We start from the raw sequence: 12,284 nt of genomic DNA on the forward strand, positions 1-12,284 counted from the left end.
AGGACCTCTTATTAATTTTAAACAACAAAAATCATTGTTTCTAATTAAACTTCTTGATCCTTTAACCAAATTTTATAAATTTATACTCTTATAAAAAGAATTTGTAAAAAATGGAAAGTAAATAAGCACACATGGTGTTTTGAACCCAAGACCTCCTTATTATTTTCAAATGACAAACCACCACTTCTAGTTAAATTTCTGTGTCTTTGAACCAAATTTTATAAATTTATACTCTCATAAAAATATATATAAATATATCACCCTAATAATTTTAGTGCCCATAATTTTTTTGGACCCTAGTACAGAAGCATATTCAAAATTTATCAAGATCATATAGAAAAAGAATGATCATTGAAATTGTGTATGTTACATTAGCAGATCGTATGAGTAAATGATTGTGTACGGGTATAACTAAGAACAAGAATAGAAGTAGCGGTTTAAGTAGTTAATTCATCATGAATAAGAACAAAATTCAAAACAAAAAGAAACAGAAGCAGCGGAAGCATATGTGAACATTATAACTAAGACAGTATTTCCATATGCAAGAAGTGTATTTATCATAATCAAGTTCTCGAGTTCATTGCAGAAGTTGGTGGCACTGATACCACATGATGAACTTAATTATATACTTCATTCAGAGATCGAGATCAACCTTGCATGATGAACTACAAACTGATATACACGCATGCATTTATACTAGTCCTAATATTCATTAAATCATCATTTTGCAGATAGGGATGCACTTACTTGCTGTCGTAGACGAGGTGATTGAGATGAGATTTGGACCTTCCTTTCTCTTGGAAACGGAATATAACTCTTGCTCTCAATAGGCCAAGCATTCGCATTATGAGAACCTTGTAACTTACCCGAGAAAGGGGATCAAAACCTGACTTATATGATGCAACTGCTCCACCTATCATGGTAGCAGTTGCTTGCTGTCAGTTTCTTCAAGTTTTATAACTGTCTTTCATTCATAATTTGTACAAGTAATATGGTTTTCTCACTTTATATTAAATGTGTACTTAATGTATATAATGTATACTATAACCATATTTCCTTTACTAAATGGTTTGAACTATTTCTCACACAAAAGTTCTTACATCTGTTATACACATTAATTTTTTATATTTCTTAGAGAACCTCGGCGATGGCGATGGCAATACGAGTGAATTTTATTGCATCACAGCTAAAGTTCTCCTTAGTAGTTTGTTGAAGAAGCAGGCCCTTTATTAATCCAAAAGGCAGAAACTTTTCAGTCCCAATTTTCTCTCTTGACTGTTCTTCTTCTCAGTCTGATATTTTATCAGTAAACTTTCAGTCTGAAATTCAAGTTGTTTCTTGCTCAGAAAGAAGTGAAAGAACTAAGCATTAACCCAAATACAAATATTTTAATTGGAACTTAAAGAACAAGACTTTTGGGCATTTCTTTTGGCTTTTCCTCGAGTATATGTTATCTTTTAATCTAATTAATTAAGTAAAATAGTGATTATGATTCATGCACACAGTAGGTAAATGTTTTCTTAGTTTAATGTTTAAATTCAATTCAATATATACTAAAACCCATTTTGGCTTGAAACACTGTTCATAAGCACAATGTACGCTCTTTTTTACCTTTACTCAATTTGTTTTATTACATGTCTGCCACTGTTTTACAAACTATAAATATTGGATTTGTTTTATTTTATTTTTTTTATTTTTTTGTATTTTCTTCCTTCCCCGTTTTCTCTCTTCCCTCGCGATTTCTCTCCGCTAGTCAGCTGCTAGGACGGATGGCCAAACCAACCTAAAACAAACCCTCTCCTCACACCCAATTTGACTCTCAAAGTGATTTCTACAAACTATTAGGTCATTTTATATTATTAAGCAGTTGAGGTTTTGGTGCCCCAAGTTCGGCGAGTTGTTTCTAGCCGAACGCTGGCGAATCGGACCTCCCCTTTGCCACCAATCGTCTTCCCTTCATCTCAAAAGTAAAAAAAAACCCTTGCATGCCTCGATTAATTTCGGTTCCAGCGAGGGTTTTCGTTTTTCCGCCAAGTTTCTATCTCTCTTTTTATTTTTAAATTGCAGATAATAATTTCTCTCTCCTTTTATTTTTTGAGTTGCAGATAGATTATGCAAATAGATGTAAACAGATTATGCAAATTTTTTGAGTGATTTGTTTGATGAGTAAAATTTATGCATATAGTTACAAGTTTACAACCATATTTACTGAAATGAATAAATATGTAAAATATATGCATTAAGGTGCGAGAACATTTAAACGAAAGGTGGATTTTATACCCATTATGAACAAATCCCTTACAAATATTTCCCTTTGCTAATACATCATAGTAATCTATTACTTCATTGGTTACATTAATAGTTTAATTTCTAGCAAATTGATTGATCTTCATGAACTAATCTTCTATTAAATACTAACTTTTACTAACAAAATTAAATTATATTTATATCAGATTCTAATGCACAGACTAATATAATGTGAAAAAAAAAATCAATCTGTATAATATAATCTTTATTAGTGAAATTTTAATGTACAAACATAACATCACAATTAGCTTTTCTATTTATAAATATATGCATGTTGTTTTTTTTTTTGGGTATTTTTTCAGGAAAATAAATGCAGAAAAAGAATGCTCATATAAAAGTGAAATGAAATTGTGTGATTAAACTTGGAGCAGGGTGTGGAGTAGTTGGGTTGGGTGAGTTCCTTTTGTTTCTCTCAAATTATGCCACATTTAATCTACATGGCTTTTTATGCTATTCGTCTTTATCGGTTTTTCTCTTAGGCATGGCAATACAGGAGGTATGACGTGGTTACAAAAGATTATGAAACACCCCCACCCCAACCCCATTTTATTTAAAAATTGTTTTAAAGCCTTAATTGGTGAGCCTGTGGGGCCCACCTTTTTTTCTTTTTTTGTGTTTTCCGGTCTCTCTTCCCTCTTCTCTCTTTCTGTTTCCCCCCAAACCCGAGACCTCTCTCTCTCCCGTAGCTCTCTCCCTCTTAGCTCTCCCGTGTATCTCTCTCTCCCCCTGGACTCACTAGGACAGTGTCACCCACAGAAGAGGCTCGCAACGAACCCAGGATCCCTAACGTGTGAGTTCGACGACACGGAGCAAACTCCAACGAACCTTTTCTCTTTTTTTTCGTTGGGTAAGTCTCAAACCTCTCCTTCTCGTTGTTAGCTTACTGCTTGGTGGTGTTTTGTGATCTAGAACCTTTCATTTTTTACGTAGGATTTGCCTCAGAATCGTTGTGGGTGAGCACACCCATTTTTCCGGCGAACCCGTGCACTCTGAGGGCTTTTCCGATCACCTCCGACCGAGTTACGGTGTTTGGAAGGTAGAAATCTCTCCCTCTGTCTTTGTTCTTCATGTTTGTACTTAGATCGGAGCGTGAAGCCCCTGTTTTCAGGTGACCGGAGCTGTAGCAGCTCCAGCCTTCTTCTTCCTCGGCACCAGGCCATCTGGCCTTTCCCATTTCCTCCCCTCGGGCCTTAGGCCCGTGTTGTCTTAAGCCCAAAACCCTAGCCCCTTTAGTTTTTAAGTTTTATTATTTGGTTTTTAAAACCCTTAGGGCCTGGGCCAGTTTTGATTAAGGGGCTTAAAGCCCAGCCTTTTATTTTGTGAGGCCTTGGGCCGGTTTAATTCAAGGGCTAAAAGCCCTGTTTTTTTTTATTAGGCTTTAGGGCCTTTGTGCCCGTGGGTGTGTGTGTGTATGTGTTTATGCATGCACATGCATGCCGTGTGTGTTTGTGTGTGTATTTGTAGTATGTGTGTGTTGGGCTAAAGCCCAAACCCCATTTCTTCACCCTAAAACCATTTTAACCCAAAAACCCTAGGTTCTTAAAATCCTTTAAAAACCTAAACCTATCCAAACCCAATGCCCTTATTTTATTTAGTTCAAATCCAATCTTTTAGAAAATCCTTTTATTTATTAATTATATTTTTGTGCTTAGGTAAAGTTGCTATTAAGGAAATTCGTAATCCTGATTCGCGCGATTCTTCTGCTCAGGAATATTTGTGAGTGGACCCCTTCTAAAATTACATGATTTGATAATTTAATTGCATAAATGATTAGCATGCCTACGGATTTATGATTTGATTTATGTGAAGCCTGATGATTTAATATATTGATTATCGTCTCGTGTTTTGGTGAGGAATTAAGTGTTAGCCTATATTGAGCTATATTTTAATATATTGTATTTTTTATAAAAACTATGAACTGGTAGACTATCTGATAGATGACGATAGGATGCTAGAACATGTTTTTGAACCCCTCTTTATAGTGTAGACGATGATCGGTATCTATGCTATGAAGTGGTTATTTATGAGAGGCGTAAATATTTGTGCGTACCTAGTAGACACTAGCCGCCTGGGGCGAGGAACTGGTGTTGGCATTTAGGCCGGGAGAAATAATCCCTAGCTACGGGGCTGAGGGACATGGAGCAGGTATTGGCCCGGGAGTTGGTAATCTCTGGCTACGGGCGCAGAGACCACAGAGCAGGCATTGGGCCGGGAGTTTATTTATTCAATGATCTTTCTAGCAGCACACCGCGTTTACGAGACGATTTATGATGCGTTTATTGTTTTGATTTCCGCGATGTTATTCCGCGATATGGCTTTTGAGATATTTTTGGCATGCTAGGATTTTTATTAAATCCATCACTTATTATGCTAGTAGTTTTCATTATATAAACTGTGGGGGTTAATATCTTGATAACTGTTTTATTATTATTATATATATATGAACTTGGTCCACTCACCTTTGTTTTGATCCCCCATTCAGGACTTAGAATCAAGACACCTAATCCCCGCGTGAAGGCACTTCTGCAGCAGCATCTTCGGATCCTCTCGATGTAGGACTCACTTCTTTATGCATTAAATTTTATCTAAATTCTTTTTAGTGATTATGTTTAGTTGTATGCTCTGAGCACGTTCCTAAAACTTGTAACTCTTAGTATTTTAAATTTCTAACCTGTATTTATTTCTTATTCTTAGCTTTTGTATCAATTAATGGCTTTTGTCACTCTCGGGTGTCGGCCAGCACGTGTCTATCTTGGTATTCGGGGAATATCAGGGTCGAGGCGTGTCAGATTAAGTAGAGGTTTTGCCCTTGGAATGAGAAAATCTGAAATATGCAATGTTACGATTAATATAAATATTTTAATGCAATGTCATGAATATTTATATTATATATTTGTAAGGAACAATAGAACAAGCGAATGTAATATAGGTATATAAACTCTACTCTTTAACACATATTTTCTACACTCTCTACACTGTTAATATTTTTCAAATCCTGCAGCAACGCACGAGGGTATACCTGCTTGTAGCTTTCTATGAAGCAAATTGCATTCGTTTAATGTCGTTTGTTTTTTGGACGTTAGTGTTTATTTTTTCGGCCATGCACCAAAATGTATTTTTTATTGTCAATTTCGGTCAATCAACACAAGTTTCTAGTTGGGTTTCAACTCTTGAGTTTTTAAGTCAGAACTCAAGAGTTATACCTAAGGCTAACGTTCTGTTTGATATCAAACTTAAATTCATATTTTTAACTCATAAACAGTTTTGAGTCTCAAGCCTAAAATTCTTGTTTTTTAAGACTATTTTGAAAAAACTAAACTCAAAATGAACTTGAAAATATAGTTTAAGTCATGAAAACATGGAAATTCCTTTACGCTTTTTTTAAAACTAAAAGCCCACTCTTATCCTTTTCCTCTTTAGATCTTCTTCATCCTCTCTCTACTCTGTCTTATCTCTTTCTCTTTCTCAATTACTCTGTCTATAAAAGTTTACTAAAAACTGTGTCATTTTAAGTAATTGGCACCAAATAATATGTAAAAGGCCAGTTTACCGGCCTATATGGGTGAGCGACCGGTGGCACATCTTGACCCGATTACATATACTAGGAATCTTGGTTTTTAAATTTTCATTTAAGAAAGCTTATGTTCGAACATCTTTGTTCCTAGTTCAACACATTATCAAAGGATGGTGGCTTGACACAAAACTGAGAGTAACATATTAGATTACATGGAAAAGAAACAAGTAACAATGTTCAAACGTTTCTGCAACTTATATAACTTTCTTAAAAGAACAAATCGCAGATACCTCGGCGATGACCGACAGCTAGAGGACAATGCTTTGGAATATGATGGTTAAGCCTATCCCCCAGATTTTGGGGGACGGACATACGCATACCAAGCAAGAAAGACTTGAATAGCGGTAAGCAGTAGGAGTACAACAGCAGCTACAGCTGATAAGAAAGACCACGGAGTAGAGAAGTACTTGAATCTGAGACCTGCCCATCGTACATGCCAAATATTCCTATGGTACTCATTCACATCCTTGAACAATTCGCATAGATAACTATCATCAATATCAAAAGGCACGTCTTTTCCAAGGTTTTTGAAGAAATCAGCAGCCTCCTCATCAGTTCCGAGATAATTCTCAATAATCTTTTTGTCACAGAGGAATGAGACATCTGCAGGCGTGCGGATGAGGCAACTCATGAATGCAGCATAAGTGATGACATGCTTTGAGCAATGAAAGTAGCACTGTTCAAATGCTACAAAATTCATGAGTAAATCAGTGCGTAGGTCATCTAGTACTATGCGTGGAATTTCGAGCACTCCTTTGAGAAATCTTATATCTAAGAAGCTCATTGCATCCCTTGTCTTGAACTTAATTCCAGCAAGATAAAGCTTTTCGGCTGATTGAATAAATTCAATCGACGAAGAGGTATTTCCCTTCCTTGTCTTGGACTTAATTCCTGCTACAAACTTTTTCACTGCCTTCCTTGTTCCTTGTAGAGGCTTTTTCGCAGATCGGATCAATTGAATTAATGGACGAATATTTCTAGCTTGACCTTGAGGTGACTGATCATAAGGTTTAGGAATAAAACTTAAGCGAAGTAAGTCGAGTAAATGTTTTTCTTCAGTAGTACTGATATCAGTTCTTTCTACTGCATGATTAAAGAATTCCAAAGCAAGTTTGGCAAGGGATGACTCGCTATCTTCTCTTGATGCTTTTGATTCATCGAATAATTTTTGAAGAACGAAGAAAGGAATTTGGTTTTCCAAACGCAAAAGATCGCATATGAGGTTAGGAAATACCCATGCCAAGTTAAAGATGGGATCATCTGGATCACTTGGTGACAACCTTGCAAGATCATCTGGATCACTTGGTGACTTCCTTCCAACTTTGCAAAAGAGCTCAACAGTAAACAAGCCATCCAAAACCATTATCTCAACTAGGTCATGACTGCTTAAATCGATTGTCTCCGAATAGCACCCTCGTATGCTTTCTTCCATTGATTCTACAACCTGCCTGTAGTGATCAAGTCTCGGGCCATTTGATGGTGTTCGAGCAAGTAGATCGCGAAGAAATCTCCATTTATGCTGCTGCATCATCTCCAAACGCGTGTCGCCATAGTGGCAAGGACCGATGGAAACTATATGAGGTTGGCAGGCCTTCTTGTTGATTTCCGAGAGGTGTTGAGGCACTCTGAAGATGCAGCAAGAGCTGTTTCCAGATGATGGGTGCAGCAGCCATTTCGTTTCCTCAATTCTTCGATCCAATGATGTTGTCGCCTGAATATGGTTTGCCGCTGGAATTGGAATAGCTGCGTGATCTCTTCCTCCATTAGCCATTGTTGAGTTTGGTTGTGAGTTCGTTGTAGCCATTAAGTAAAGAGGAAGGATTAATTTGTTACTAATTTTCTCTTGAAGTAAAGTTGAATTAGAGCAAACCTTAAACCTTGCTTAATTATAATAAGCAGCAGACTGAATCTGGGTGAAAGTTGAATGAAAATAATTTGAGCCTTATGGGGTTGAGCCTTCTTTGAAATTTCGTGGCACCATCTTCTTTTCTCTCCTTATCATCCTACCCTCAGACTTTCTATATTTAATTAGTATATTAATCCATCTCATGGTTATGGATGTAGGTTAATAACTAGCTTAATTTCTTTGTTTTCTTTTCTATCAAAAAAAAAAAAAAAATCTTTGTTTTCTTTCTTTTTTAATTGGGTTTGACTTGATAATCCTGATTCAGTAGTCATCAATCTACATCCATAACACCTATGTCTCGCCTTGTAAATGTGGAGATCATGTACTTGTCATTCGTCATGACCAGCACAAGACACTTAGGACTCATTAATTTGTACGCAATCGATAATCATGGTGCGTATTTTGTAATTCTATACCGAACCCGACATAATCTGGGAAAAATCTAAAATATTGAAAGATTCAGGAACTTATCCGAGGTGCATGAACTTTTCATGTCAATGACAAGCCAAGACTTTGCTTACACCTTACCATGTGCCTGTGAGTGATAAAATGGCATGACCATGATCATGACAAGCCCTATGAAATTGAGGTTCTACCATAAAATCAATTGGCAATATTAGAAGTAACTCAAGATCATATAAGCACATTGCAAATTTTATTCCTCACCGATGTGGGACAACTCCCAACACGCCCCGCACGTGTGGCGGATTTTCAAGCCTACACGTGGACAACAATTGGGTGACGTTGAGCGCATGTGGCCGTTTGGCTTCACACGAGGACAACCCGTTCTGATACCATGATGAAATTGAGATTCCACTATAAAACCAATTGGCAATATGGAGAGTAGCCCAAGACCATATAAGCACATAGCAAACCGTGTCCCTTATCAATGTGGAACTCTCAACACGCTCCAGCACGTGTGGCGGATTTTCAAGCCTACACGTGGACAACAACTGGGTGACGTGGAGCGCGTGTGGCCGTTTTGGCTTCACACGAGGATAACCCGTTCTGATACCATGATGAAATTAAGGCTCCACCATAAAACCAATTAGCAATATGGGGAGTAGCTCAAGACCATATAACCACATAGCAAACCCTGTCCTTTACCGGGACAACTCTCAATAAAGTCTACCTAACCTTGCAGTTTCAAAGAAGACTAATTGAAGTAGAATTTTATTTCATGACCATGACAGCCTACCTAACATTGTAAAGAGCCAACAGCGGATGCTTCCTTGAAGTTTCAGAGAAGACTGACTGAAGGACTGAAGGTCGAATTTTCGCTCTTTACCCTTTTTTCGCTGTGCACGTAGCGTGCTGAATTTTCGACTGCTTCCACTTTTTATTTTAATTATATATATATATATATATTTATCCCCTCAAGTTTGTGTTCAATTGTCACGGAGAGTCTTGCCCCGCTAAGTGACTGTTAGGCAAGTTCGTTGCATATCAGAGTAATTGGTGATGAATTAGGCCTGAAGGCCTGTTGATAGTGGGATTCTAGAGCCTTCGTAGAGACTGTGGCCTATTATTTCGATAGAGTTCGACTAATAATCTGCATATTCCCTCAAAGGCAGAGTAGCTATATTTGATAAGTTGTACACATGATGTGTTCTTATTGGTCGAGATATTTGATAAGTTATACATGTGACGTGTTCTATTTGAAATTTCAAGGAACCATCTTAATTATATCTCCTTGTCTTGGTAGGTATCTCTGACCGCAAGACACTAATTTTAAGGTCCTATCAACCTGTCGTGCCATGTGACTATAACCCATCCAAGGTCTTATCAACCTTTCGTGCCATGTGACTATAACACCTCGACGACCCAAATGGAACGACAGCTGATGCTTCCTTGCAATTTCAAAGAAGACTGACCTCGACCAAAAAAAAAAAAAAAAAAACAGAAGACTGACTGAAGGTCCAGTTTTCTTTCTTTACCCTTTATAAGTTCTCGTAAGGTGCTGAATTTTTGTGTCCCTGCAATCCCCTCAAATCTTGTATCAAAATTAAAAACACGGAAGAAACTCCATTGGGCTATTGAAGGCTGAATCAAGAACTTCCGGTACTTTTTGCAAACTCTTCAATTTGTTTTTCTTTTCTTGTCCCTGTATTTTTCACTTGATGTCACTGCATTGAGATAATCTTTGACCTACAGCTACTCTAGGGAATGAGGTTTTCAAGTTAAAAGAAAGTAAAACAATTTGATTTTGGAATTTGGATGCAGTTTAAGCTTTTATAATTATACATGAAAAAGGACTTGATATAATGTTTGAATTCCCATTTTTATCGGTTTATTTTTGCACTTCTTTCAGGAATAAGTTACGACTGGGAAATTTCTGCGATTTCAATGTTCGTATTTCCGAAACACTCTCCTGAGTCCAATACCAGCTCTACTGATGCTGCTGATGTTGCTGAACTACTCTTGAATCTTTCGATCTTCGGGTTCAGCCAACTCTCTGCCAGTGATCAACATGAGAAGACAAAAGAAATGTACAATAAGGTTGTTGAAGATGTCATTGTGGAGCAACACCCGGAAGAAAGTGAAGAGGATATGAGAGTCAGAACATTCACTGAGCTATTCAAGAAACTTCCCTTCCCTGACCAGAATCATTTCCTGTCCACAATTATAAAGAAATTCAAGCGTGAGCGGAAAATTGGCGAGTTGATTTCTTGGTTCAGTACTCAACTAGATGCTAGTGAGCAACAAGAGCTGATTGGAGTAATGGTTCATGTTAAAGATGATGACGAGACAGTTACCAATGAGGATTTGAGGCTCAGAAGATTTACACAGCTGTGTAGAGATTACACCGATTACGCTTATATGCATCTTGTCGCCATCAGGGAAGAATATGTTGAGAAACGAAAAGATACACAGGAGACATCTGGTAATGATCAAGTTTGTTCCGATTGGCAGTCCCGTTTTGCTGAGTTTTTCTTGGGTTTCTCGATTATTTGGTTCAAGGGACAAGGCTCCTACGGTCAGTGGCAGCTGATTGAACAACTTTGTGATGGAGTTATAGGTGTTATAATTGAGAAACTTGAAGACGAAAGTGAGGCGGAGTTCAAACTCAGAAGATTCACAGAGCTATGTAAGAGAGTGGTTGACTTCGGTGTCCAAGTTCATTTCCTTGACGAAGTTGAACAGAAGCTGCTCCAACCCCGAAGACATCTTCCGCACGGGGTGCTCCTTCAGCCTCAAGATTCTGCAAGTGCTGCTGAATTACTCTCGAAGCTCTCAAGTTTTGGGTTCAGCTTACTATCCATCGATGACCAACAGGACAAGATTAAGCAAATCTCTAATAAATTTTCTGCGGAAGTTGTTATAATCGAAAGACTTGCAGGAGAAAGCGAGGAAGATTTGAGAAAGAAAACATTCACAAAGTTGTTCAATAAAGCTCCAGTCTCAGCACGAGTTAATTTATTCAAGGAGTTAACGAACAAATTCTTTGGTGAAAGATGCTTGTGTGAGTCAATTCTTTTGTTCAGGCAGCTTGGTTCCAGAGATCAACAAGAGCGGATTGAAGAAATGTTTGGCCGGTTAGTGAGAAGCGAAGATGCCAAAAATGTCATACTCGAGAAAGTTGATGAGGAAAGTGAGGGGGATTTTAGGCTCAGAAGATTTATAAAGATGTGTATTACACGTAAATTCCTTTTGGATGAATTCTTGCGGAATGAAGCTAAGAAGTGGGATTTAAAAGGTCTACAGCTGCAGATATCAGGTAACAAAGAGATCGATGAAATCAAACAGTGTCGATATGCTGAATTTTACTTTGGTTTGTCAATAATTTGGTTCAAAACACGATGCGCCAAAAATCCAAAAAATCCCGTTCAAGTACTTGTTAGAAATGTTGGAGAAGCTGATTACATCATTGAGAAACTCCAACATGAGACTGAGGAGGACTTCAGGCTCAGAAGATTTACAGAATCGTTTGAGCAGCTTCATTCCAGTTCCCAGGAAGATATTGTGAAATATATTAAACGCACCATATTTCATGATATAGGTTACCATGAGCCAAAACCGATGTGGCAGTATGCAATGACGGGAGCGGCACCGGCAGATCCCTGGTTTGATGGAATGCCTCCGTTTACTCCTCAGTTCATCAAGGTGAAACCTCCAAAAGTACGAGGAGCAATTACTCAAGGAGGTGGAGATGGAGCAGTTACACAAGGAGGACAGGGGGCAAGTCAACAATAGATTTGCAACCATGTCACCACAGAAGAACTGTTCAAATAATTATTGCAAAGATGATCTCAATAATGTGGCGCTTGACGAGTTTTTACATGTAGTAGGATTACTTGTGCTGTGGTGTCTGTTTATTAAGGATGTCTATTCGTATTATAACCTGGGGAGTGGTTACATACCATGTAAATGTGTTCGGCTACCATACTCGAAATTTCATAGCAAAAACAAGACGAATGGTTTAAGATTGATAGTATTTGGTAGTCAACAACTTTTCTGCCCATGGTTTGGTTGAGATTCACCCCACAACCATATAGC

At 37.8% G+C, this 12,284-nt stretch overlaps 2 protein-coding genes across 2 annotated transcripts; one reads left to right on the forward strand and one right to left on the reverse strand.

Moving 5' to 3' along the window:
- Positions 1 to 6,096: 6,096 nt before the first annotated feature.
- LOC126601207 (UPF0481 protein At3g47200-like) lies at positions 6,097 to 7,652 on the reverse strand. Its single transcript, XM_050267890.1, has one exon. It carries the CDS (start codon positions 7,650 to 7,652, stop codon positions 6,165 to 6,167), a length of 1,488 nt encoding a protein of 495 aa, XP_050123847.1. The 3' UTR covers positions 6,097 to 6,164.
- A 428-nt stretch (positions 7,653 to 8,080) lies between these two features.
- Positions 8,081 to 11,981, forward strand: LOC126601217 (uncharacterized). Its single transcript, XM_050267898.1, has 5 exons — positions 8,081 to 8,180; positions 10,099 to 10,135; positions 10,235 to 10,579; positions 10,684 to 10,699; positions 10,776 to 11,981. Exons 1-5 carry the CDS (start codon positions 8,081 to 8,083, stop codon positions 11,979 to 11,981), a joined length of 1,704 nt encoding a protein of 567 aa, XP_050123855.1.
- Positions 11,982 to 12,284: the final 303 nt, after the last annotated feature.

The sequence above is a fragment of the Malus sylvestris genome, chromosome 2 (genome assembly GCF_916048215.2).
Source record: "Malus sylvestris chromosome 2, drMalSylv7.2, whole genome shotgun sequence".
In the NCBI taxonomy this organism is placed as follows: domain Eukaryota; kingdom Viridiplantae; phylum Streptophyta; class Magnoliopsida; order Rosales; family Rosaceae; genus Malus; species Malus sylvestris.

Coding starts and splice junctions, on each gene's coding strand:
- LOC126601207 (XM_050267890.1), bottom strand. CDS start 7,652: ATGGCTAATGGAGGAAGAGATCACGCAGCTATTCCAATTCCAGCGGCA.
- LOC126601217 (XM_050267898.1), top strand. CDS start 8,081: ATGTCTCGCCTTGTAAATGTGGAGATCATGTACTTGTCATTCGTCATG. Junction 8,181..10,098: donor GTACGCAATCGATAATCATG/GTGCGTATTTTG, acceptor CACTTCTTTCAG/GAATAAGTTACGACTGGGAA. Junction 10,136..10,234: donor GAAATTTCTGCGATTTCAAT/GTTCGTATTTCC, acceptor CTTCGGGTTCAG/CCAACTCTCTGCCAGTGATC.